Here is a 27,978-nt window from a genome sequence, read left to right on the forward strand (position 1 = left end):
TTTCTTAAAATATTTCTTGGTCCTGACTTCTTGGGGGCTTTGTAGTTGTTAAGATTTAGTAGAATGCAGTGTATTTGAGTTACTGAGTGTGAAATGTTCTGCTCCTTGTGCATACCCCTGGGCGGGACAGAAGGGGGTACACATGATATTAATTGGTGGTGGATAATCCGGAAACTGGCTGTTCATTATCTAAATTTGCTGGATGAAGTCTTGCATTCCAGTCAGTCGTTTCCAAGCTACACTTGTTGGCACATTTCTAGTGGCTAGCAAGATTCTTAGAATTAATAAGCTGCCTGTGACTATGCTGTGTAAACGTTGATTTGAAATATCACTTCGTACTCATCAGTGCAAGAGGAGTAGAGGTATGGAAGAATGGTTACATTCTGTATTGGCTAGCATCACACCCGGAGCAAGGAAGACCTCCAGTGTTTCTTGCCTGGTAAACAGGAATATGCCAATGTGCTAAGTGTAACTAAGGGTGTGTCTAGACTAATAGTTAGTGCATGGCAAGCTGGGGTGTAAATCTGCAACGCTGTAGCCTGCCACACACTTAACTGTCCATGTGGACCCAGCTGCTGGACACCAAAAGTTCCCTAGTGCATGCTGATCTACTTTGCTTTGAAAGAAGATAGCAGCTCTCACTCAGGAACATTCAAGTCTAAATCAGTGACTGTGATTGACTGCTCCTTGCTACAGGTGTGGTGTTAGCTCTGTCCATGTTTATGATACATAATCAGATAATTTTTTAATTTTCATCTCCCACAGAACTTTTTAAACTCCAGTAGCTGCCCTGAAATTCAAGGTTTCTTGCATGTGAAAGAGTTGGGTAGGAAATCGTGGAAAAAGTTATATGTGTGTTTGAGAAGATCGGGACTTTATTGCTCCACAAAAGGAACTTCAAAGGTAATTTAAAAAAAAAAAAAAGAATTGCGCTACTAAAATTGTTGATATGTAAAATGAATTTCTACTTACAGTAGATTTTTTAATATAAAAGTTTCCACAGAGTTTTCTTTAAAAAAAGGAGATGATGCAAAACAATAAATAAATTATGGGCAAGTAGCAAACAAGACTTGGGTTGCTACATCCCTTCGTCTTGAATATCCATCTTTGAATTTATTTATTATAATAATAATATACTCAAATATACGTGTGATTTTAATATATAAAAATATATAAGTGGCTACCGAAGTTGCATTAAATGAGAGTTTAGGGATTGGGGAGAAAAGACTTGCTTTATAAGTGAACTTCTTATGGGTTTATTTTAGATGGTAACTAAAGGCTGAATTATTAAATTTGAAAAACTTTAATCAGAACCAGTATAGCGATGTAGAAGGCAAAACCCACTTTAAGCATCATTTACATCATACTGGAATGTAACTGTTTGTCAACTTTCTGCATAAACTCCCTCCCTTCTCCTGCTATTGTGTAGTTTTGCGGGGGTTGGTGCTTTGTTTTGTTTTGTTTTGGGGTTTTTATTGGTCTCATGGTATTTCCCTTGCAAGTAAATATCTCAGAAATACAGATCCGTTTGTCAGTATGCGTCCTGAGAACAATTTTCCCTTTACAAATGTATAGCCAATCTGAAGAGGTCAAATTGTTCATTTTAGTATATGTTAAATAAAACTTCAAGTGCTTAGAGAGAGGCAGTTTAAATGTGCATACACTGCCCTCTGATGGATGTTATTCTTCAGAGAAGGTATGGCTGGCACTGAAATGTTTCAGTGGTTTAATCCTACAATTAAAAAGGTACAATATTTCCACAGGAGCCAAGACACTTGCAGTTGTTAGCTGACCTAGAAGACAGCAATATCTTCTCATTGATAGCAGGCAAGAAATTGTATAATGCTCCTGCAGACTATGGATTTTGTGTAAAGGTAATTCCTCTCATTAACTTGTTCCCAAGGTGGAACTGAAATCGTTAGCATTTTTTTAAGCAAATTTGTGATACCCTTACTCACTGTGTGTAGAAGTTTACTCACCAAGTAATCCTGTTGACTTCAGAAGGACTTTTGGAGACTGGTACTAGGCAGTGGGAAGGTGAGAGTAGGAGGGCAGCACAGTCTGACCAAAAGGAATAAAACTTCGGACAGCAGCAAATCGAGTAACAGTGACAGTTGTTCCAGGTTGTCCATTTACTAATATAGTGATTTATGTCTAAATAATGCTATAAACTTTACGTTTATTTAAATGTAAAAGTCAATGGCGTTTTCAAATAACTGAGCAGACAAGACCTCACGAGGTTCCACAATGGAAAACCTAGAATTGCATGCTTGTGTATTACTCTTGGATTCAGAAGCTCTGATGTTAGTACATGAGAGGGCCCCTGAAGCTTTAAAAATATAATCTGAGGGTCATGGGCGTTCAGTTTCTGTGTGGGTTTATTTTAAGTATCAGTGCTTCTATGCTGTGAAATCCTGGAATGTCTTTTGGACTGGCAGGTTTGAGTACAAAATCATCTAACTGCTGTCAGGTAGTGAGCCTGTTGGATGGCCTTGGGGTTATATGTTCAAACACTCTCTCCAGACATTCACATATAGTCTCTACTTTTCATACCTTAATCACTGTGAAAAGGAAAGTTCCTTGTGAGAGCGAGTGCCCAAATTACATAGCAGAGGATCCCACTCTAAACTGAGGTAAATGGACCAATATGACAGGCAGCTTGTTTGCACTTACTTTAAAGCAGAATGTCAGTTTGAAAAACGAAGAGTAAAGTATATTGGGTTGGTTTTTAACAGTTATGCCTGGCCTACCTGCAGCTTTTGTACTGGTATAACCATGCGAGTTAGGGGGATGATTTTTTTCTTTGACCAATAAAGTTATATCTGTACAACCAGTAGAGTGGTTGCAGTTATACCAGGATAAAGATACTCAACTGGTATAGCTTATCCTTATATGGGAAAGGGAATTAGACAGAATACTTTTTACTAGTATAATGCCTGCCATGCTAGAGGTTGTACTGATATTAACTGAACCAGCATAGCTGAAGTGGTACAACATTTGTGTATAGACACACCTCAGTGTGCCTCCCTCTTTCTCATTGTTGTCACCAACATGCCTGGTAACATTTTTTTAAAGCACGTAAATCCAGTTGTCTATCATTTGGGTACTGTTGAAAATAAGGCTACCTACTGTGTGTCTCCATGTAACAGGTCCCAGATGAAAATCTGTGGAGAGGAGTGGGGAGACAGGCATGGGGGCTGCTTTTATTGATGGGTTTGTGGTGGTGGAGGCAGTAGAGAGTAGTTCTTCATTTCTGTGAACTTGTCTCTTTCCTAGCAAGTACCGTTTGGCTAGAAATAAACTCTTTCCCCGGGTAAGGAAGGATGGCTAGTGGAGACATACTGAGTTAACCAGGGAAAGCCATTTGTATAGGCATTGAAGGGGTGGGGTAGAGCTCTCCTCCCCTCTTATATGGGGCTCTCTAAGGCAATGTATGTAGCTCCTCACAAGGCAAACCTGACATTCTCTGGCCTCTTATCTGCAGAGGTGTGGGTAGCTCCAGCGGTAATATTTCTGCCTGAGTGCCATTGGCAGAGGGGACAGCAGGAGCTGTTAGGGTGGGTAATTGTCAGGTAAACTTATCTGTCAAAAACATAAACTCCCATTTTTTTTGTTTTGTTTTAATTACGCACAGTCTTCCTCATTTCAAGTGTAGGTGGTCAAAAAAACACTTCCAAGTAGTGTATTCATCTTAACATGAACAGTAAGAATGCAGGAAAAAACACACTCAGCAATAAGATAATGGTTATCTGAGGAGTGGTGTGGTTAAGGCACGGGACTGAGTGTTGGGAGATCTGGTCCCTGCATCCAGACTTCGTGTGTGACATTGGATGGGTCAGTTCATCTCTCTACTTCCAAATCCCATCTTTAAAATGGCGCTAACAAAGCCTTCATTTGCAAGGTTATTATGGGGATTAGTTTACTTAAATTGTACAGTGTCGTGATAGCCTTGGATACAAGATGTTTGAGTGGCAGAGTGTTGTAAAATGGCAAAGATTACAAACTGATCATTCTTCTTTTATTGGGGATCAGTCAGGGAAGTTGGTTGCAGACTTTTCTCTCCAAATATATTTTTGCCTCCACTGAACACAAGTTCAGTGTGAGCGAGTATTTTTTTTTTGACACATACTTCCCGTTTTTTTACTCTTTGTGCCTGCCTTTCCTATACAGTACATGTCAAGTGCTGTTGCTTTCCTGTTAAATGTAACTGAATTCTCTCTTACATTTTGTAGCCCAACAGAGTGAGAAATGAAACTAAGGAATTGAGGTTGCTGTGTGCTGAAGATGAGCAGAGCAGAACATGTTGGATGACTGCATTTAGACTCCTCAAGGTACCTACTTTCTCATAGCCTAAATTAGACTAGGTCTACAGCTGTCTTCATATTCTTGAGAGATTTCAGCTTTCCCATACTATTGTGCACTGAATACACAAGGCAATATTTTTATGAAGAAATCCCTAGTTACTCTTATCGAACTGCTCACTTATGTATCCCAAGGTCAGCTATATTCTGTAGCAGGTACTTCCATTTTGGAAAGTAAAATACTGGATACAGCTTTTAATCAGAAGCTTGTAACCACAGCATTAGATTATATTCATTGCACGTATAAATAAAACACAATCCTGGCATGGCAAAATATAAAGTATATGTTTGCCTCAAAAATCAAAACAGTCATTGGTTTTAAACTCATCATGTCAATGCAGAATCTACCAAAAAAAAAAATATATCAAGAGTTTAGGTAAAGTATTTAGGCTCATTAACTTGCAGTGATTTTAACTAGTACAAGATACTGTATAGTGTCCTGTTCTGCCATTTTGTTCAGAATCTTTGTTTTCTATTTCCTGAGGCAAATTGACTTTTAAAAACTGCAGTGGTTTTTTGTAGTGGTTTTGTTTAACTGGTGTGGCTTCTAATAAAACATGATTCAACATCCGACCTGGGTCAAGAGTATGTACATCTGAGAGCAAGGAGTGAATATGTTTTGCATTGGAAGGGGTGCATGGAAGGACACTTAACTGTATACTCTCAACAAAAACAGTAGTATTAGCTTCCTCACTCGGCTGGCAGGGTGATGGTGTAGTTAAGAGTCTTGTATGATAGATTGTGTTGGAGTGGGGTAAAATGGAGAGAAACCTCAGTGGGAAACAATCTTTTGTGTTCTAGCAGAGAAGCAATGGACTGTCTGGCCCCCATCGAGGAGGAGGTTGGTTAGAATCTACAGATCTGTAGAAGTACCCTTTATAAATTCCAACCATGAAAATCTCGTTTAGAGGAGAAGAACCTAGAGGCTTTCAGAGCCTCACTTTTGTCAAGGGCAACATAAATTCTCTCCTGTCTCATCCATGAAAAGCCTCCCCTCCGTGCTAACTCTCAATTTCTGTGCTACAGCTTTATGTGAATATAGTGCCACTATGTAAGGTGGATGCATAAGAAGTCAGATCCAGGTGGGCAACACAAATTTAATGTTGTCTTCTTAGACTTAAATATTCCCAAGTGACAAAGGGGTGCCCAACTCCTGAGACACCTTGAAGGGCCAGATTTCAGAGGGGATGGGTACTCAGCACTCTCTGAAAATCAGAGGTCTTTAAGGTGGGTGAAGAGTCACCCCAAATCACTTGTCACATTTTAAAATGTATCCCCTAGATTCTAGTTAATGCATTTATAGCATCTCCATACACAATGTCACATCATAACCAAAAGGGCAACTTGATGCTGGGGTCAGCCAATGGTTTTGTATTCTTGAGGCTAAACAGGAAGTTCAGTATCAACGCTACAGCCCGCAGTGCTCCAGTAGGAATGTGGCACTGTCTTAACTGCAGGATAATTCTACAACCTCTGAGGTTAACATTATCACTTTCTATTGTAATCCATTATCAGTGGCCAAACCGTCCCTCACACAGGATGTTTACCAGGAAGTATTGCAGAGTACGCAGAAAGTTCATAGTTGTATATTTACCTTATTCTACAACACTTTTATCCCCAGACCCACTCCTCAGTTTTAAAAATTTGTCTGGCTGGTTTGTCTTTAGTCCTGGCTAATTTCCAGACAAATGGGATAGAAAGTGGTAATTTTAAATTTGTGTTGCATGTCATGTAATTTTTATCCCCCAAATTACTAAAAAATTTAGTCTTGAGAAACAAGATATGGTGGTTCAGCTATCCATGAATTGTTTCTCTAGGTGCCAACTCAGAGATGAGACTTCCACTGTTAGTCGCAGGGGTTCTTCTACATACTTTAGGGGCATCATTATTGAAGCCAAGCAAAATAATCACGATTATTACCTTTGGCTATTTTATTATATAAAAAAGGAAAGGAAAACAAAAGACAGAACACAAATGATAACTTGGCTACTTCCATTACAGTCTCTTCTGGGTGCCACTCTGTAGAGAGTAGACATTGCACCCTTGAGAACTGGCCTTTCTTCGGTGGAGCCACTTTTCTCTTCGTAAATTGAGACCAGGGTCTTATTCCCAAAGTTGCTGTGAGCCCAATTTCAGTGCATCGTTAGAAAACCAAGACTGTTTATAAATGTGCAAAAATTTTGTTGCAAGGCAGGCGAGTCCTGTTGATTTTTAGGAATAACAAACAGTTTGTTTACTTTTCCCAGTTATAATCTTTACCAAATCTTAATAAATCAAAGAAAGGATTTAAATCAGTTACTTAGAAACCATTTATGGATCTATCTTAAGACAGACCAATTAACGAATATTAAGAATCCTAAATCCAGTTAACTATTTTTCTGTTTATCAGTGTCTACACAGAAAAGAAAAACCTGGGGCTGGCCCGTGCCAAACAAATTGGGCTGCGGGGCTGTTTCCTTGCTGTGTAGACTTCCGGGTTTGGGCTGGAGCCTGAGCTCTGGGACCCTCCCACCCAGCAGAGACCTAGAGCCCAGGCCCTGTCTCCACTCCAGACCTATCTGGTCTCACTATTTGGTGGTTACCAGGAGAAGCTGTTGACATCTTAAGTTAAAAGAGCATTTCCATATCCCAATAAAATCACTTCAGGAGTTTTTAAATCTAATCTCTTGGCTGTGTGTGTTGGGGGCTCAGTTTAGAGTTTTTATAATCTTCTCCTTCCTATTTTCATGACATTTTAAGAAAACATCTTGTCGGCTTGTTTAGATTCAAAGTTGGCTGCTGTCATCCTTTCACTGGCTCCATGCCTTCAGGGTTTGGTTATGGGTACACCTTCAGCTTCTGAATATGCAGTATGCTTAATGAACATGTGACACATGTCTATTGGTCTTTGTTCTCTTGTGGCAGGAAAACCTTAGATAATTTTAAAGGTTAGTTTTAACTTCCTTTTTATCCAGGCGTTTTCTGAGAGAGGTTCAACAGTAACTGAAAATCTTTTTTAAAAAATCCAAACACTCTTGTTCTTTTGTATTGAAGTTTTTTAGTTCTCCAAATAGGCTCTTAAATTTAAATAAATTCTTAGATTTTAGCTTAAATAGTTACGAAAAATCATCAACTTCTTTAGAAACAATTTTTGCAATGATTTGGAATGATTTGTCTAGTCTTCCTGAGTTGGGTGAGGGAATTGCTGCTTGAGTATGCCAGATAGTATGCTAAATAATCTCAATTAATATAAATATTTTATACTTACATCAGTAATCAGTTTAGCAAGGTCACTGGATTCCATGATAGCACATAAAGCATTTTACCATTTACATAGCAATGATTTTAGGAATTACATTAGAAGTTTTGCTTTTATGTAACATATTCAGAAGTATGCATTTCACCAGGGCTTGCCATCTCAACATTTAAGAAGTAAACAAAGGTTTTCTACAAAATATTTCTCAAGTATAAATGTTTTTCTTAAGGCTTCAAGGAGCAAGATTTTAGAATGACTGTGAAATAATTCTCTTTACTACCAACTTTTTTGCTTCTGATAATACGTCCCTATACATGACTTCTTTTTGCTGTTAACATCCTCTCGAAGTCAGGACCTAACTCTTTTGCAAGGTCTGTTGTTTGAGATAAACCATTTCTTTTCCAACTGACATTTTAGACAACAGATGTGTCCTGTTCTGTGATAAGATGCTCTGGTTTGGATGCCTTGTAGGCCAAATGGCGTTTACCAGTTGCAGTATACAATTTGCAATTAAAAACTACTATTAAATATTCTATACCAAGCACCAATCACAACAACCAAGCTTACATCCGTTTTTCAAAACATAGCAGATAAGACATTAGTATAAAAAAATAAAGCAATATGGGAATTAAAAAATGCATTTCAGAGTTAGTATAAATATCCCTAGAGGTAATACAAGTGGTTTTATCTCCCTGGACACTTGGGGAGTTTGTCACGTTGACAGTCAACAGAATTCCTAGGAGTTTCCTTAGCTTGGACATTTCATATGATAAAATAAATAAAAATATGTGCCTCTGAGGAACTTTTCTACAAGCACCGTATGCATGAAAGTAATGATAACCATCTCCTAATACTCAGTAAAGGTACAGGCAAGTTTGTAATGACCTAACATTAGAAGAGTAAATTTATAATAATTTTATCAAAGTTCCTTTTGCATCAGTAGTGAAGTTCCTCTATCACACACGCACATATGGAACTTCAGCTTTTCAGTCCATTCTCTGTGCATTAAGCTCTTATTTTCCAAATCAGAACTCATTGATTTGAATGCTCTCCAAATTATCTAACCCGTTAATCTTTAAGAACAATTCTCTGTAAATTACAGTACAGAAAATCCTTTTCCCATTTGTAAGTGAATACAAAACAGGCTGTACTAGATAAATGTACTCCAGGATATGCATGTTGTTTCTTGTATCCTGGACTGTACCTGAATACAAAATGTGTATCTGATTTGTGCAGATCAGTGATACCCAGACCTCAAGTGGCTAAATAGCACTGTTTTAATATTTTGAGCTGCAAAAGAGCCACAGGAGACCCATTAAATGCTACCTCTACACCAGTGATTTTCAGACTGAGGCTTGTGAGCTGCAAGTGTCTCTTCAATGTCCACTAGCATAGTTCTGTCTCCAGTTACTTTTTACTGAATTTTGATCAGCTAACTGTCCAGGCATGCAATAAATTGAAGCCATTATTTAAGATTAAAAGCCATGTGGAAGCCATGGTCAAATACTGATTCTCAAATAAGAACATGTGTTATAGTCTATCATATTTTTTCTACATTCGAAGCTGCACATGAGTGTAAACTTTGTCATGAATGATGAGTAACATAGTTATAGTTCCAGATCTCATTTTTGTACGTGAGATTGAAGTACAGTGCCACTGTTACTTCCTGTTGAAATAATTATAATAAATTATATACAAATGTAGATACAGAAACACTAACGTTAAATTCAAAACTGAACTGGAAAGCTTAAAATCAGTATGTTTATACCCAAAAGAGTCCAAATGTATACGATCTACTTTATTATTTTCTGTGCTCTTTAAAGGGTATTTTGGTAGGAGGAGGTAGAAGAATACTACTGCCAGTTCCTCTGCCTCTCAATGCTGTGAGACCTTCACTTATCGGAGGCATTACTTCCAGTCCAGCTCAGCCTCACTCATTCCACACATAAAATTGCATCATACCCCCTGTGCAGTCTGGAGCTTTCTAGGCACAAAGCCAGCAGAACATTTGCAGCCTCTTAAGAGAACTAATTACATACGTTCAAGCACTAAGTATGCTCTAAAAAACCCTGTAAGTTAGACAAATCATAGCAAGACCACTGAAAGCCACATATGAGCCTATGGTATATCTCCCTGCCAATTTTTTAATCTCTTAACACCAACCACTGAAGGGTTCGAGCTATTGTTTTTAAGTCCCACTATTAAAAAAGGGGAAAGGGGGAGATGAAAGTGCGTGTTCTCTCTTTTCAGATAACTGAATCAATTAATCAGTTTCACTCAACTGTTAAAAAAAATAATTTGCTCCGAGTGATGACTCTGCCAACTTTCACCCTCAAAAGTTTTAAGTAGCTGAAAGTGATCTTTTTAGAATTGAATCATTTGTACAAACTTTATAGGCATCACTGTGTTCTCTGCCTAAAATAAAGCAAAATCTGCTTTGACTGGGGAATCCAAGGGATCAGCAAAAACTGACTGTCCAAGTGGGCTTCTCTTTAAAGGATGGATACCACTGTAGCGGGAGATGTCGAGACATTCTGAAGTGGTGGCTGATGAACAGGAGTTGCTAAGCAGAGATGATCTGCCTGGGCATATGTATGAGTCTTACTTGGGTGCGTGGATCAAGCTGTTCATGGGTATTTAGTTTATATATGTGGAGGTGTTATCCTTGTGATAAACTTACCATGCACGTTTGGCTGCCTCGGCTGCCCCGTGCTCATTATTACGTAATCCAGTTTGCCCGAGGACTATATCTAATACCGAACTAAGCGTGCAGTATCCTCTCCAGTGTAAGTGTCATTACCATAGTTGCTGTAAAGAGATTCAGTTGAATGTTTCTTTTCCTTCCATCTCCCTCTCCAGTATGGAATGCTACTGTACCAGAACTACAGGATTCCCCAGCAGAGAAAAACCATGCTTCCCCCCTTCTCCACTCCAGTTGTAAGTCCTGACAATTATTTTTAAATATATTGCCGGTCCTCCATCCTTTTGTAACCATTTTGCAATGGCTTACCTGATAATTCATACTTCTCTGAACTAGAAGGCTTTGCACTGTTCAATGATGTTTATGAAATCCTGTCTCCCCAGATGAGACTCTGCTCTTTTATTAATACACCCAAGCATCCCTATTTGTTTTAACCGCTGCTGTGCACTGAGCAGAAGCCGCCAATGAGCTATCCACAACAATCCCCAAAAGATGGTCCTGTAAATTTTAAGGTCTGCTCCTGCGTGCATAGAAATGGACTTAAATGGAAATAAGCTTCAGCTGTCAAAGTCCATAAGTATAAACTTCAATTACGTTTGCTTGTGCGGAAGGTAAATGTCCCCGTCAATAATGATGCTCAATCTCCAAACACTTCAAAATCCATCGGGAGTCCCCCCCCGCGCGCGCAAAGCAAATTGGGTTTCTGCTTATTCCTAACTGCAGTTGCACGAATGCGACTGGTTATTAGGAGACTTGTCCGGGTGCAGTTTTTCTTCATTCCGCAAGGTAGACAGGGGGACGTGAGAAAGTGCCTGCTCAGTTTTCCCTCTTTTTGATAGCTGTATTTTAGGGTTCATGTTTTATACATGCCTCTCTTCTGTACGAGTGAATTCCCCACAAGTCCAAGTAACTGCAAAAGAGGAAAGAGTTTTTTGTATTTTCACTGCTTTGTGCCATGCCTGTTTTGTTTTGTTTTAATTTGAAACAGTTGGAACATATCCAGTTCTTTGATCATGTGTACTTCCTGGGGCAGCTTGGTGACAGTGCTGTGCTACAGAAAGTATTAGAGTTACAGTCCAAAGTCCGATCCCTCCTTCTCCTAGCTGTAAGAAGGGCGGCACCTCATCTGCCTGGAGGGAGCCGTGGAGTTAGCGTACTATGAAAGGAGCTAGAGCATGGGGCGGGAGGGGGGAGGTTGGGGGCGGGAGGGGGAAAGGATGGGGAGTTTTGGCACCCAGCCTTCTTTGGGATAACATTAAAACAAATTCCGTTTGATGATAGCACTGAATTTCAAAGAATCAGGGATTTAAAGTGACTGGTATTTTCTATACCATTAACTGCAAAAGAATACACTTGAAATCAGCGAAAGATCTGGAAGCAAAGCTGTTTTCTTAAATTGTCACTTGCCTGGGTTTTGAAACAAGTGAAAATTCCTTTTCAGAGAAGTGTATCTGAAAACTCACTAGTAGCCATGGATTTTTCGGGACAAATAGGAAGAGTTATTGAAAATCCTGCAGAAGCACAGAGTGCCGCTTTGGAAGAAGGTCATGCTTGGAGGGTAATGATCTTCTCTTCGTATTTAACAAGTGCCCATTGAGATCTGGAACACACAGTGCGCTATGAAGCTAATGCAGTGATGGTCACAGTATAGCTTAGCACGGACCTGAAACATTCACGCTGCAAGCATGCAGATATGAAAGAGTCAATTTCCATCTTGAGTGTAACTGTCACATTCACAACAACCTTCTACCACTGCTTCTCTGTCCCCCTAGTGTCCAGAGGAAGGTTGAGGGGGAAAGCAGACCCACCAGAACTTTACTGCCAGTTTGCAAAGCCAGTCTCTGAGGAGGAATATGTCAAATTAAATGCTTCCCCACATGGAAGAGGCTGGGGCTGTGACTAATGGCTTGCTCCCAGTAAGTTTAACTGCAGAATATACAAGAGGCAGCACCTCTTGGAATGAAAACTGATGTAACTTGTTTATAGTGTCATGCGGACAGACAGCTGCAGTACAAGTTTTCCCACACACTCGTCTGCTAGGGAATAGAAGTTATTACCTGAAGCACTGTCAGGTGCTTGCTGTATGGGAGACAAACTCATCTTGCTCCATTGAGTACATAGTGTGTTGACTGGGCAGAAGCATATGTGATAGGTCTTTTTTTTTCCTTTCTACATGTTGAGCTTTTATTAATTCAGACCCAGCTTCTATTTTAAGTCAACAGAAGTGGGCCTCTGCTTGTAGACTAGCCCCCCCCTCCTCTCAAAGCTGCATTTCTCTTTCTCTTCATTGCATTAAACTTCCCTGCCCCAGTTTCTTGTATATTAAATCTGTACTGCATGTGTTCTGATTCTCTCAAGTCAAGTTCCAGACTGGATTTAATGCTAACTAATTTCTTCTGCAGAAACGCAGCACAAGAATGAACATCTTAGGTAGCCAAAGTCCACTCCATCCTTCCACACTGACCACAGGTAAATTTGTATTATGTAGTAGGAGAGACCTCTTTGGGACAAAGCAAATGAATGTTTAATGTAGAAATGGAGCCCAAAGCTGTGAAAATCAGATCCTGATTTCAGACACCCTAAAAGTTTTAGATTAAGGTGAAATTCTGTTCTATCGCTAATGTCAGGATAACTAAAAAAAATTATGCAATGTAAAAGCCAGCAATTGTAAACATTTTTAAGTTGAATGTCTTGTTAAAATTGTAATCTTAATGGTGCACTAGTGTCTTGCATTTAATCTCCTTGGGTTTTTAAAGGGGAAATTCATACTCCTTAATGTTGGCTCTATATAAGATTTAAAGTTTACTTCTTTCATGCAAGTGAGGGTGCAGGGTGAGGGGAGTTTTCATCTTTGTTGCTATTGTTCAAACATTAGAATGCTAAAACCTTAGCAGATGCCCTCTTGTCTAGTACGGAATAACTCTTCAGTTAGGAATACATTTTAAAATATATTCCTAAGTCCCATATAGAGGACTAGGTATCTTTGTCCAGGCACTTTTAAATTTGGGGTATCCTCTAATTTGGAAGGATGAAAGGAAGGTGTTTTTCATGGCTGAAGGGGTTTTCCTTAAACTTTCCTTGCCTGGTCTCAACCTGAATGTGATCTATCAAGAAGTTTTTGTCCTCCAGGGAGAATTTTTTTCAGGAATTTGTGGAACTCAGTGCTATAACAAAATTGCATATGTTGTATCTATAAACAGTAAAATGCCTTGATTTAAAGCACATGCAAATGGTATCTCAGGTCTGTTATTGGACTCCTCAGGCTTTACTGGAATCTTTGAAGAGATTTCAGTCTTTAACAAACTTCAATATCTTCGACAATATATGCATTTCTTTTAAAAGTTTTGATGCATGATTTTCTAGATAGAAATACTACTTATACATCTTAATGTGATTAACTATTTCTCCCTTCTCTCCCCTACCCTGCTCAGTTATCCATAGGACACAGCACTGGTTTCATGGCAGGATCTCTAGGGAAGAGTCCCACAGGATTATTAAACAGCAAGGGCTTGTGGATGGGTAAGTATTCATTATTATCCCTCAGTATCATAGAGATTTCTTAAAAAAAAAAACCAACAAATTAGCCTTCACAATGTACAAGATTTTGATGCATAAAAAGGAGAAAGCAACCATCTAAAATTTAACCCCATGAGCCACCAGTGAATCCTGAACTAAGACCGTAGGTTTGGTTAAACCCTCTGCAGTACTCCAGCATTGTAAGTGCTCAAAAGTACTTATTCTCCCTTGACTTTCCTTAAAATTCTCTGTGCCTAAGAATGCTGTCTTTTGGAGGTCACTTACCGTGATGTCTTGTGCCTGTAACGTGTCCTTGAGCTGCTCATTCATACCTTCAGGGGGTCACTCCAAGTGCTCCAGTGATCACTGGAATTGACAGCATACTAGTTTTTCATAATCATTCCACTTCAGTGGCAAAGTTCTTCATGCTTCGCCATCTTCTGTTCATGTTCCTTTTCTGTGTTCTGTCTGCTGGTATGGCAACATCAGTTAACAAAGTTTTGTTGGTTGTCCTTTCCACAACAATTATGCCTGGTGTGTTTGCCTGCACCGTTTGGTCTGTGACAATTGTCAAGTCCCATAAAATCTTAGCCTCTTTCATTCTCTAGAGCAGGGGTGGGGAACCTCTGGCCCGCAGGCCAGATCCACCTGCTTGCTTAATTTCAGCCGGCCCACGGCAAGTCTCCACCCCGCAGGCCACAAGCCCTGAGCCTTGGAGCTCCGCATGGGGCTGGAGCCATGAGTGTGGGCTCGCCCCGCTGCGAGGGGAAGCTAGGGTGCCAGGCCAGTCGGTTGGCTGTCTCTGCAGCCCTGGCTAAGCGCAGGGGCAATCAGGAAAGCTCTGAGTCCATGTGCGCTTACCCCACCTGCAGGCGCCGCCCCTGCAGCTCCCATTGGCCAGGAACCATGGCCAGTGGGAGCTGCGGGGGTGACGTCTGCAGACGCACCGCTGGCAGCACACACCATGCAGAGCCACCTGGCCACATCATGGCCACTTCCGGGAGCGGTGCGGGGCCAGGGCAGGTGGGGAGCCTGCCTTAGCCCCTCTGCACTGCAGCCTGGGAGCCGCCTGAGGTAAGCAGCGCCCAGCCGGAGCCCTCACCCTCTCCTGCACCCCAGCCCTGAGCCCCCTGCTGTACCTCAACCCACTCCCAGAGACCACACACCCATCCCGAACCCACTGCCCAAGGTCGGAATCCCCTCCTACACCCTAACTCCCTCCCAGAGCCTGCACCCTCACCCTGAACTCCCTGCCTCAGCCATAAGCCCCCTCCTACACCCCAACTCCTTGCCCCAGCCATAAGCCTCCTCCTACAACCCAACTCCTTGCCCCAGCCCTGAGCGCACTCCAAACCGTCAGCCCCAACCAGGAGCCCCTTTCTGCACCCTGAGCCCCTTATTTCTGGCTCCACCCTGGAGCCTTCTGTTATAGAGAGTCTACTCACCGTGGAAGTTAGGTTAGGATTCATTTGTGGTGGGGCAGCTAATGGTGGCTCAATTCCCCAGGGCGCCATATTGCCCAGATACCTTGGGCTCTACATTACATGTAATGCTTCCCTGCTAGTCACGTTCTTGACCAAAGCACTATATGGTGTTATCATAAGGAAAGAGATGAAGGTCTTTCATATAGCTCAAATATGTCCTAGAAAGTCAAAAGTACGCTCAACTGATGTTTCTGGCACTTGATCATCTCTTCTTGATGCAACAGGGCTGTACAGGGGTTCTGTTGTAGATGTATTATTGACTCTCAGCTCTACAGATACAATCATAATATGAGGAGAGAGGAGTACTCTGACAGGATGAGTGTTTTTCAGCAGTGGCATAACTTCCTTACCTGAAGAAATGCAATGAACAGATGGGACAGTGATCACTGCAGTGCAGATGTGTGATGCTGAAGTTTATTTCAGCAGTCATAAGAAGCTAGCTAGTGTTCTTTTTGTCCCTGGAACTCTAGACAGTTCTTGAAACTCAACCCTGGAAAATATTGCTCCTGGCATACTGGTTAGTTAGAAGACCTGCCCCAGAAATACACTTGACTTTCTCACAAGCTGAGTGGTGGCTGGCACATTTCGAGTGTATTACCTAAGGTGTACTCTCATTTCCTTTTGTATGAAGAAGTTTTTCTTTTGTCTACTTTTTGGGGAATGCTGAGTGAAGGAGAATTCTTGGAATGGATGCCTAAAGTTTTGGACCTCTTTTCTCCTCCAAGTACACAATTCACTGTTTGGCTGGGTTGGCTGACTTCCTAATTTGAAGGTCACATGAAAGAAACGGGGGTCACATTAGAAATTACATCAATGAAGTACACTAATGCACTGTAAGTGTAAACCTTTGCAGCCACCCCTGCCTCCCAGAGTACATTTTCAGCTAATTTTGCTGAGAAAAAAATACTCTTATGAGTGTTTGCATATGTTCTCAAGCTCTTTGTAGCCTGGGAGCTGCCTCATGTGTAGTCACAGTTAGGAGAGTTCTTGCATTGTTTCTGAGTAATTACACCAGTTCATCTAAAAGCTACTGCTATCACAGTGCCATTTGTCTTGGCTAGCATAGGATACTGGAGAAGAGAGGTAATTTCTTTCTCTTTTTGTCTCCAAATCATCCTATAGGAGCCCAAACAAGAATATTTTCTTCATGAGCTTAGTTTCTGGCAATGGAATTACCATTACAGAGCCAGCAAACCCGTAGAGTATGTAGGTGAAGTAAGATAATCACATTTCTTTCCCCCTGTCTCTGCTTGTTGCTAGCATTGCATGAACCTGGGTTGGTATAGAACTCAAAAAGAGCAAATTACCATGTAAGAAATTGCCCTTTTACACCACTGAAGGAGGAGGAGAAAGAGAGTACAAAATGACAAAAGATCTGATTTTAGAGCAAATGAGTCATGCTGTTCAAGTTTGTACTAAAAGAAAATGGTCTTTCCTAGGCTGTTTCTCCTCCGGGACAGCCAGAGTAATCCAAAGGCATTTGTGCTTACACTGTGTCATCATCAAAAAATCAAGCATTTTCAAATTTTACCGGTAAGTGTTGACCAAAAAGTTTTCTCATTCTATTCGTTCTTCATAAAACCTTTGTCTTTGTGCATAATGAACTATTTATGGACATAAATTACTAGTGCAATAAAATATAACAATAAATATATGACAGTGTTGAGAAGCAGAACTCTTTTTTGGCATTTTTCAGTCTGTCTAAAAATGTCCTCTTGATCATTGCTTTGACTGCTAGCATAAACATCAGAATCAAGGTGTAGAACTGATGCAAAGAACTATGATCTCTACGGCTGATTAAAACCACAGAATTGGCTACCTTTATCTCCATTGCACTCTTTGGTGGCAAGAAGGCTAATACTAGAATGTTTGTGGAAAGGGTTTTTTGTTTGTTTTTGTTTTTTTGCAGTTACTTTTATGGTTACCTGAGGAATTAGGGGCCTGAATTTGTAAGTTAAAACTGAAGTTTCTCAAAGTATAAATGCCCTCTAGCCAAAAGACATTCCAAACCCTTGAATGGGACTAGTATATCTACACAATCAGCCTAAAAGGTTTAGACCAAATGAGTATCAAGTCTCTCTTAACCCACAGGACCCTAGCATTCTTCTGTCTCCCAAATACACTAATCAGCTAACAATTATTTGAGTAGGACTTTTGTGTTTTACTTAATGGAGAGGTGGAGAGTTGACTGAAAACCTGTAGAGAATTTATCACACCTTTCAAGTCCCCTGGCCATTCACTCTCATAAGAACTTTTCTAGCTGGGATTAAGGTACGTTTCTTTCAATGGAGTTGAGGGTGCTTAGCACCTGTGGCATTTGGACCATTAGTAGTTTGTTTGAGCACTCAAAAACTGAGGCACCAAAAGCCCATTAACAGTTTGAGTCACTGATGGAAATGCTGTACTTTTTTCCTGGTATCTGGGGTTCTTCTGGAAGGACTGGTTTAATACAGCAAAATACATGCTTTTAAGAGACGTTTCCCAGCTGGAGTCATGAACTGGAGGTGTAATTTCCAGCTCGAGGAGACATACTTGCACTATTTCTGATCAAACTAATGTGCTAACAGTAAACGCGTAGCTGCCAGGGAGAAGGGAGGAACTAGCTGCCGTGAGTATGTACCTGAATATGTACTCATGGTGACATGAGCAGTTGGTGGGGCAAGCCACTCTGAGTATGTGCCAATGAAAGACCATTGGTGCATACTAGGGATGCAAGCTCCTCACGCTGCCGTGGCTTTTTGTCTGTTTTTAGCTCTCTAGTTCAGATCTAGTGCAGGTATGTTTCTGAACTGGAGGAGTAATTTACATCTTGACAAGTGTAGACGTACTCTAAGGTGGTGGAAAGTGCCAGGAAACTCTGTGACTGTTTGTCTCTGCAGTCACTTGGTTACAATTCCACACCTCTCCAGTGAGTGAAAAAAATAAATAAAAGCCCTACGTCAATACTTTTAAGCTGGTTAGGACTCTTACTGGAGCTGTTTGTGCAGGGTAAGAAGGAACCTGGTACTTATGAATCTCCAAGAACGCTTCAGGCTATGCAGCCAAATTACCTTAGATGAGACTGGTATAGTGACAGTGACTTTAAGAACAATATTTCTGTTTTGAGACCTATTAAGTTTTTAACTTAACCAAAGTGGATAAGGGGTTTTGTGCATCACAGGCTCCTAAATGACAAGCTGTAATTTGTGCTTATTTTTTCTTACATGAGATCGTACCTAGAATCTTAACTTATTGTCATACTTGGGTATTCTAATGTGCTGCCTAATTTGGAAAGGACTTCTTATTTCCCTAGTGTGAGGATGATGGACAGATATTTTTCAGCCTCGATGATGGGAATACCAAATTCTCTGACCTAATTCAGCTTGTTGAATTCTACCAACTAAACAAAGGAGTCTTGCCCTACAAACTCAAACACCACTGCATTCGCGTGGCCTTATGACCTACCATCTGACACTCACTGAAGACTGGATTTGCTGGAAGACTGGATTTGCTAGAAGAACAATTGTAAGAGAATGTTGACACTGGGGGAATTGGCAGACGTGTAAGCTGGTTTAAAAATATTATGCACCTTGGGACTCTGAAAGGGATGGATTCAACTGGTGCCAACAGACCAAGATTTACTGGTTTGTCCAACACCTAAGAGTGAGTGCTGCTGAGTGTCCCAGCATCCCAAAAATTTGGGGGGAGGGTAGGTAAAATCATCATCAAATCTTGAAACAAAACTGGAATCTATCTTGGCTGGGCCACTCAACAGAAACAAGTGATGAAGATAAATCTTTGAAAAGAACTCTTGCCCTGGGATAATCTTGACAATTAAAACTAGTGTGTTGACTTTTTGTATTGATCACTTTTTTTTTTTTTTGCACTCCTACTTGTTTCGGATATTGTATGCAGCCTATATTAGGAGCTGATGTGTTTTTTAAATTCATGCAAGAGTTGGGTATTAATCTAAACCCTAAGATGTATGAAATGCTTCAGCCTAAAAGGATCTAGAAGAAAACCCAGAAAAGTAAGTGTGTGTGTGTGTCACAAAACATCTCTGGATACCTGAGGTTCTCTCCTCTTTGAAGAAGCAGTATGAATACAATTCTAAAAGAACATACCACCATATGTATTCTTAAAACTGTTAACTTTTAGTATAATGGCTGTAGTATGTTTGTGACATATTAGTGGTACCCAGTCATGCAAAGATTGTATTAGTCAGATTCTATGCACAAATGTTTGAACCTTTTTTACTTACTGATGGTGGTGGTTTGGGTTTTTCAGCCTGTTGATTTTGTTGAGGAAATTTACTATTCCTAAATGAATTGTATGACCACACTTGTATTTGGAACCAGCTGCTTTTGTGTGGGAAAAGTACTTACACTGATAGTCTACTTATTATGACAAAAGATCAGTGTTTTTAGCTTTATATCTCCTTGAATTTTCAGACTGTTTCAAAGAGCTGTCTTTCGAGATAGTATACCTACAGTAACAATGATATGTAGCAAAGCTCTTTTAGGGTATAGGATTTTAAAAGAACTTGTACCCCTTTTGCTTTTGGTAGGGTCATGAAAGTTTACATGATGAGAAACGTGCAAACTGGGCTTGGAAATTCATTTAACTATGACTGGCATTTTTTTAATTTACTGCTGGCAACGTCCATTCAACAACTGGTATTTGTGACAGACACAATAATGTATACCAGTATCTATTGTCAACTAGTATATATCCTGCCTTAGTGCTGATTCATCATCAGAGCTACTTTATTGTTAATATTTAAATCAATTATGTAATGTTTACACAATAACACTTTCCCTTCTGTTGATAAACCAGTATTGAAACTAGGTAAGTACAAGTTGAATGTTCTCATTGGACTGCCATGCTGCATACATCACTCTCACTCTTTTAGCAAGATCGTCAGGAGGTACAGGAGGTACTATTGAATTCACTTTATTTTCAAATACTGCACACAGTTTATACATAGCAAGAAATGTTTCACCCTGGGAACTTTCAGAATACTGTGGTGAGCAGAACTGTTTTCTCTTAAGACAGTAAACGATTCATACCAGCTAGTCTATGATGATCTCGTCCTAATAAATACTTGTCACTGGGTTTGCTGAATCCTAGCCACCTGAAAGGATAAAGAAGGAAGAACAATTCTGTACCTTTAGGTCTTCATGTAATGTTGAGAATAGTTTAAGACAAAAACTATAACCTGCCTGAGTCATCCATATCAGCTGTAACTAAGTCAATGGTATAGAAACACTGTATTTTAGTTTACAGAACACATTCTAGTATTTTTTCCATGTAATGTCTACATATAAGAAATGAAGAAACTTGATTTAGTTTGTAGTGAAAACTTTTGTTTTTTTTTAAATGTACATACTGAATTGAGTGTTCCTGCTTTTTAGTCGGTTAAAATGTATTTTAAAACCTTGAAATTAAGCTAACTTACGTCTCAGACTTCACTCTGCATGCTTCTATTTGGCCCCTCTTAAGTGGAAAAAAAATTGTATTGATTACATTCTTATATTCACCAATTTCAGTAAGACCATTTATGCTGTAGTTTTTAAGTTTTTTTTTCTGTTTCCATAGTTTAGTCTCATCATTTTTCCAATAGGCATTTAGCATTTGCAGTGTTTCATATTTATAAAACTTGCATTTTATTTAAATTTGAGAATGAAAGTTTGACTATGAATCATGATTTTGTATGTAGATGGTTGACTTAGTATTTTGTACCTTTCCCAGCTAACGTGAACTGTTTTGAGAAAGTGACCACTTTCCAAGTGGCAGCAATCTTACTTGAGCAGATCACTGTTGTGTTTTTGTTTTGTTTTGTTTTTTAATTCTTTCTGCTGGAAAATAGTCAATACCACCTTAAACTTTTCCAGCCAATTCAGCTGGCTGCCAGCTTAGAATACCAAGGACTGAAGGACATTTGACTCTTATTTTTGTATTTAAATGACATGAATGTAAAGGGGATGCTCAGGGTTGTTTTGGAGCCTGTTGAATTTTTATCTTTTTGCCTGTGATTTTTATTTTCTAAATAAATACTTCATGTAGCGATCTTGAATATGTCGAGAAGGAAAATGCCAAACCATTTTGGTAATAAAGTTACTAGTTAAGTTATGTTACAATAGGTGTTAAAGTACAGAAACATTTTATTTGTTAATTACTCTTGAAGAAACACGTGCCTCAGTTTAGATGTTTTGTCTTATCTTTTCTGCACTAAATACCTGACAGTCTGACCAATCAATGCACCTTTCCAGTGGCGAGACTTGCTTATTGTAAATTATATTGTCACAATGCAAGATTTTAGTGACTGTAAAATGGAATAAAGTTGAGTTTTCAGGGAATGCAAAAGGTATTAACTTAAGAGACAAAACCTTTATTCAATATGCTTTGCTTCATACTGTAAATAGCTTTTTGGCTTGTGAACATAATTGTAATCTTTCAGGTATTTTTGTACAAATAAGGGACTGATATTCTGTTTCTTGTAATTAGAAATAAACATTAATACAGTGCTATTCATTTTATATCTGGAATTAATGTCCTTTTTTTGTGGCTACAGTCTGTTAACTTGAATCTAAATTATTTTGGTTGGATTTCTGTGTGTTAAAGATATCTTTAAGAATACTCAAAGGAAAATGGAATCCTACAAGACATTTTGCTACTGGCTTTTGGGCCTAAAGATTACTGATAGGACAGTTTGCCATAGAGTTTCCACATTGGATAGCAATCAGTTTAAACTAACCTCACTGTATCTTCCTTTCACAAATACAGCAGGCATCTCGGGGTAATTTAAATCCAACTCTTTATTACAATTTTGATTGCGAGGTAATGTGTCTTGTTCAGGTTCATTCATCTTCTCTGGCTTGTCCCCTGCTAATCACTTAAAGGTTTTGACAATCCTCTAAATTGCTGGTCCTTTCTTCAGTAATTGCGTTATTTTGTTAATAAACATATTATCCTCTCAGACAGTTTTATGGTGCCCTCTTCTACATGATATTTGTTTTATACATCTCAATTATAAAACAGCTTAATCTTTTTCCCGTTAATCATAAACTCAATTTTCTGTTCCTCTCCACATAGACAGCCCCTGAGCTAGAACACCTTGTTATTCGTAGTAGAATATTTGACTATCTACTATCACCATAATCAGGGGTGCTGGAACTAGGGGTGCTGGGAGTGCGGTAGCACCTCCTGGCTTGAGAGGTTTCCATCATATACAGGGTTTACAGTTTTCTTCAGTGGTTCTCAGCACCCCCACTACACAAATTGTTCCAATGCCACTGACCATAATATGTCCATAATTTACTCCTGGGGGGAATTTGCCGATAAATGCAAAATGCTGCATATTTTTAGGGCTGTTGATTAATCGCAGTTAACTCATGAAATTAACTCAAAAAAAATCACAATTTTAAAAAATTATTCGCAGTTTTAATCACACTGTTAAACAATAGAATACTAATTGAAATGTATTAAATAGTTTTGGATGTTTTTTCTACATTTTCAAATATATTTATTTAAATTACAACACAGTATACAAGGTAGAGAGTGTTCACTTTATAGTATTGTTTTTTATTGCAAATATTTGCACTGTAAAAATGGCAAACAAAAGTAATTGTATTTTTCAATTGACCTCATACAAGTACTGTAGTGCAATCTCTTGATGGCGAAAGTGTAGCTTACAAATGTAGAATTTTTTTGGTTACATAACTGCACTCAAAAACAAAACAGTGTAAAACTTTAGAGTCTACAAGTCCACTCGGTCCTACTTCTTGTGCAGCCACTCGTTAAGACAAACAAGTTTGTTTACATTTACAGGAGATAATGCTGCCCGCTTCTTATTTACAACATCACCTGAAAGTGAGAACAGGCATTCGTATGGCCCTTTTTTAGCCAGCATTGCAAGGTATTTACATGCCAGTTATGCTAAACATTCGTATGTCCCTTCATGTGTCGGCCACCATTCCAGAGGATATGCTTCCAGGCTGATGATGCTTATTTAAAAAAATAATGCGTTAATTAAATTTGTAGCTGAACTCTTTGGGGGAGAGTTGTATGTCTCCTACTGTTATTACCTGCATTCTACCATATATTTCATGTTATAGTAGTCTTGGATGATGACCCAGCACATGTTGTTCGTTTTAAGAACACTTTTACTGCAGATTTGACAAAACGCAAAGAAGGTACCAATGTGAGATTTCTAAAAATAGCTACAGCACTCGACCCAAGATTTAAGAGTCTGAAGTGCCATCCAAAATCTGAGAGGAACCAGGTGTAGAGCGTGCTTTCAGAAGTCTTAAAAGAGCAACACTCCAATGCGGAAACTACAGAACCCGAACCACCAAAAAAGAAAATCAACCTTCTGCTGGTGGCATCTGACTCAGATGATGAAAATGAACATGTGTCGGTCCATGCTGCTTTGGATCATTATCAAGCAGAACCCATCATCAGCATGGACGCATGTCCTCTGAAGTATGAAGGAACATATGAATCTTTAGTGCATCTGGCACATAAATATCTTGTGATGCTGGCTACAACAATGCCATGAGAACGCCTGTTCTCACTTTCAGGTGATATTGTAAACAACATTATCTCCTGAAAATGTAAACAAACTTGTTTGTCTGAGTGATTGGCTGAACAAGAAGTAGGACTGAATGGACTTGTAGGCTCTAAAGCAGGAGTGGGCAAACTTTTTGGCCCGAGGGCCACATTGGGGAATAGAAATTGTATGATGGGCCATGAATGCTCACAAAATTGGGGCTGGGGTGTAGGAGGGGGGTGAGGGCTCTGGTTGGGGGTGCAGGCTCTGGTGTGGGGCTGGGAATGATTGGTTTGGGATGCAGGAGGGTGCTCCAGGCTGGGATCAAGGGGTTTGGAGAGTGGGTGGAGGATCAGGGCTGGGGCATGGGGAGAGGCTCAGGGGTGCAGGCTCTGAGTGGCGCTTACCTCAAGTGGATCCCGGAAGAAGCGACATGTCCCTTCTCTGGATTCTACATGGAGTTGCGGCCAGGCAGCTCTGCACACTGCCCCGTCTGCAGGCACCACCCCTGCAGCTCCCATTGGAACCGGTAGGAGCCAGAGCGGGGCCATGCCGCAGCTTCCGGGAGCCATGTGGTGCAGCCCCGTCCCGGCTGGAGCGGGTCTGAGCCACGTGGTGTGACCTCGTCCCTGTGCCCCAGCCAGAGCGCCGGAGTGGGGCCAAGCCACGTGGTGCAGCCCCCGACCCTGCTCCTCAGCGGGAGCTCGTGGGCCAGCTTAAAACAGCTTGTGGGCTGGATCCGGCCCCCAGGCTGTAGTTTGCCCACCCCTGCTCTAAAGTTTTATATTGTTTTGTTTTGGAGCACAGTTAGTTTTGTACATAATTCTACATTTGTAAATTCAGCTTTCATGATAGAGATTGCACTTCAGTACTTGTATTGGGTGAATTGAAAAATACTGTTCCTTTTGTTTTTTACAGTGCAAATATTGGTAAAAAAAAATAAAGTGAGCACTGTCAACTTTGTATTCTGTGTTGTAATTAAAATCATAGAATCACAGAATACCAGGGTGGGAAGGGACCTCAGGAGGTCATCTAGTCCAACCCCCTGCTCAGAGCAGGACCAATTCCCAATTTTTGCCCTGATCCCAAATGGCCCCCTCAAGGATTGAACTCACAACCCCGGGTTTAGCAGGCCAATGCTCAAACCACTGAGCTATCCCTCCCCCCAAATCAATATATTTGAAAATGTAGAAAATATCAAAGCTATTTAAATAAATGGTATTCTCTTATTTTTAATAGTGCGATTAATCATGCAATTAATCAAGATTAAATTTTTAATCGTGGGATTAATCACGATTCATTTTTTTAATCGCTTGATTAATAGCCCTACATATTTTTTTTTGTCAAAATAATGCAATATAATCACACCGGTTTCACTTATTTGGTAATTTATTTCAACTACCGTACAGAAAAAAAATCACAATAACTGTTCAGCATTTTTAAACTCATGAAGGTTAAGTTACAAATACTTGATAACCAAGAGCCGGCGTTCCAGTTATAATCCTGGATTTTCATTTAAATGACATTACTTTCATGTTGGTGTTTGGTGTTCTGTAAAGTAGAATGTCACTTTAAATTGCTCAGACTGTCACACAAAAAAATCGTGCAGTTTTGCGAATCGTCCTGCGTTTTTTTTAAATGGATAAGTAAAATAGATCCTGAGCTGTAATCTAACCCCCTTGTGACTCTCTGGCACTGGAAAAAAAGCGAGAAAACACATAGACTTGGGGTTCTCAAACTGGGGGTCGGGACCCCTCGGGGTCACGAGGTTATTGCATGGGGGGGGGTCACGAGCTGTCAGCTTCCACCCCAAATCCCACATTGCCTCCAGCATTTATAATGGGGTTAAATATATAAAAAAGTGTTTTTAATTCATAAGGCTTGCTGTGTGAAAGGGGTCACCAGTACAAAAGTTTGAGAACCACTGACATAGACCGTCCTAGCTGAGGAGTCCATTACTGTCATTTACAGTAAGGCTCCTTTACACCCCTCTGGCAAGATAAAGGAGCCTTAATTGACTAAGAATGGGAAGTTTCAGAGTAGGAGCCGTGTTAGTCTGTCTTCGCAAAAAGAAAAGGAGGACTTATGGGACTAACCAATTTATTTGAGCTTTAGCTTTTGTGAGCTACAGCTCACTTCATCAGATGCAAGAATGGGAACTGTTAACTAACAATGGGAATATTAGCAGCCTGCCTGTTTAGTAGTTACATTTCTGCTCTGCCTCAGAGACAGAGCCTGCTTCACGCAGCCCTACGCCTCCCAGCCCAGGATGCAGCAGCAGCAAGGAGAGGGACAGTGTAAGGGGTAGTCTACCCTGGCAACGTTAAAGCGACGCCGTGGCTCTCCCAGCGCTCTGAAAAAAAAAACCTCCATGAGGGGCGTACCTACCAGCTTTACAGCGCTGAAACTTGCTGCGCTCAGAGGGGTGTTTTTTCACACCCCCGAGCAAGAAAGTTGCAGCGCTGTAAAGTGCCAGTGTAGACGAGCCCTGAGTCTCTCTCACTGGTTCGTGTGCTGGCAGGCGCCCAGCCCCACCCCCTTAACTTCTGTCCATGGAGGCACGCATGCACCGCCATGGTGATCTGCACTCTACTGCCGGCTGTTCCCAGCAGACACGCCCGGGCTGCAGCGGAAGGGGCGTGTGTTCCCCACAGATTTCTTGGCTCTCCCATTTTTCTGCGGGGGAGCCAAGAAATCTGCGGAAGGTATGAATTCTGTGCTCCCCCCCAGGGTGCACCATTCCCCCAGGAGTAATAAGAACAGAACTCTAGGAGTGGTCTTGATAGCCCTTCTTGCAGTACAGTAGCCTCTTCCCATATGTTCTTGCCTAGTCTATTTATCCATGTTAATGTTCTGTTTGCTTCCCTAGCTACTGCCAGACGTTGAATTGAAAACTTTCCTCTGATAATTGTCTGGAGCGTTTCTATTTAGGGTGGCTTTCCTTTTTTCCCTTTAGCTCAAAAGATTTCAAACAGCTTATACAGATAACTTCATCCACCACTGAAATGCAGCAGCCGTTTAACATTACACAACAGCTCAGCACAAAGTGAAAATGGATCCCCTATCCACTGGGAATGGTAAATGTCACACTTGTAATGGTTCAACACTGTGACTGGATGCTGTTACATAGATCTGCCTTACTACTAAAGGAGGTATGGTCTCTACCAGCTGTTCAATTAGAAACCAATACAGACACTCAGTATTAACACCTTTCAGCTTTGAGCACAAAACTTGTTCACAACTTACCAAAAATCGGCCAATTGGGTTAGATTCACAAAGAAACGTAGGTGTAATGATGCTAAGCTTAACCACACCTAGCTTGTGGGTGCCTAGAAAATCACTGGGATTCACAAAGCCTGGATTTGGAGCACAGGCTCCCTACACAATGAAGAGGGAGAGGTGGGCACCTCAGTATAGGATTCACAAAAGCCAGCATGCTGGGTGACTCCCTGCCTGAACTAGCCAATGGGAGATACCAAGGTGAAGGATCTGTGGTATGCCCAGCCCCTCTCTCAGAGATAGGTGCCTAGGTCTGGGCCACCTCCTGCTTGGGATTCTCATCGGCAAACCCTTTCTTGGTGTTAGGTGCCTATGCTGCTTTTGCAAGAAGCTTGTGGAGGGGCGGAGGAGGAGGTGCTCCCTCATAACTCTCAGTCTGGTACTTACCAGGGAGGTGGGAGACCCCCGCCCAGTAGAAGTGCCCCCTTCCACCAGAGGGAGAGAAGGGATTTGGGGATATTCTGCTGTAGGGCTTCCTCCATCTCTCCTGTTGAAACTGTTCCTCCTCTTGTGTAATGTTAAGTAATTTTAAAAAAAAATCAAAATTCATTGGAGCAGGGGGAACAAATTCTGGTCTCTGGCTTTCGAGGTGAGTGCTCTAACCACCAACCTGCAGAGTCATTCTCGTGTGTACTTGCATGTGTTCCCTCTCAATGACTCTTTCATTATTTATTCACAGTGTTGGGAACTTGTTTGGGGAACATCTGACTGCTAATTTAGTTTGTGCTGATGCTGTAATTTGACATACTTATGGCCATCTTATATCCTGCTTTGTCTCAAACATTATTTGTGTAGTGTGTCTTAGACTTTTGCAACAGGATCAACTGACAAAGACCACTTTCCTGCCACATTGTATTAATTTAGGTTGTTCC

The 27,978-nt window shown here is 40.5% G+C and overlaps 1 protein-coding gene across 1 annotated transcript in view; it reads left to right on the forward strand.

Annotated features, from left to right (window-relative positions):
- The window catches only part of GRB10 (growth factor receptor bound protein 10), a 201,595-nt gene extending 179,812 nt beyond the window's left edge, over window positions 1–21,783 (forward strand). The window contains exons 9-17 of the mRNA XM_084622039.1: window positions 766–903; window positions 1,764–1,874; window positions 4,233–4,331; window positions 10,456–10,533; window positions 11,739–11,855; window positions 12,700–12,766; window positions 13,729–13,816; window positions 16,737–16,830; window positions 18,590–21,783. Of these exons, the coding sequence (XP_084478165.1) occupies window positions 766–903; window positions 1,764–1,874; window positions 4,233–4,331; window positions 10,456–10,533; window positions 11,739–11,855; window positions 12,700–12,766; window positions 13,729–13,816; window positions 16,737–16,830; window positions 18,590–18,736 (939 nt within the window). The 3' untranslated portion in view covers window positions 18,737–21,783. The remainder of the gene's footprint in view (window positions 1–765; window positions 904–1,763; window positions 1,875–4,232; window positions 4,332–10,455; window positions 10,534–11,738; window positions 11,856–12,699; window positions 12,767–13,728; window positions 13,817–16,736; window positions 16,831–18,589) is intronic.
- Window positions 21,784–27,978: the final 6,195 nt, after the last annotated feature.

This window comes from Lepidochelys olivacea (assembly GCF_965140295.1).
Source record: "Lepidochelys olivacea isolate rLepOli2 genome assembly, chromosome: 2".
In the NCBI taxonomy this organism is placed as follows: Eukaryota; Metazoa; Chordata; order Testudines; family Cheloniidae; genus Lepidochelys; species Lepidochelys olivacea.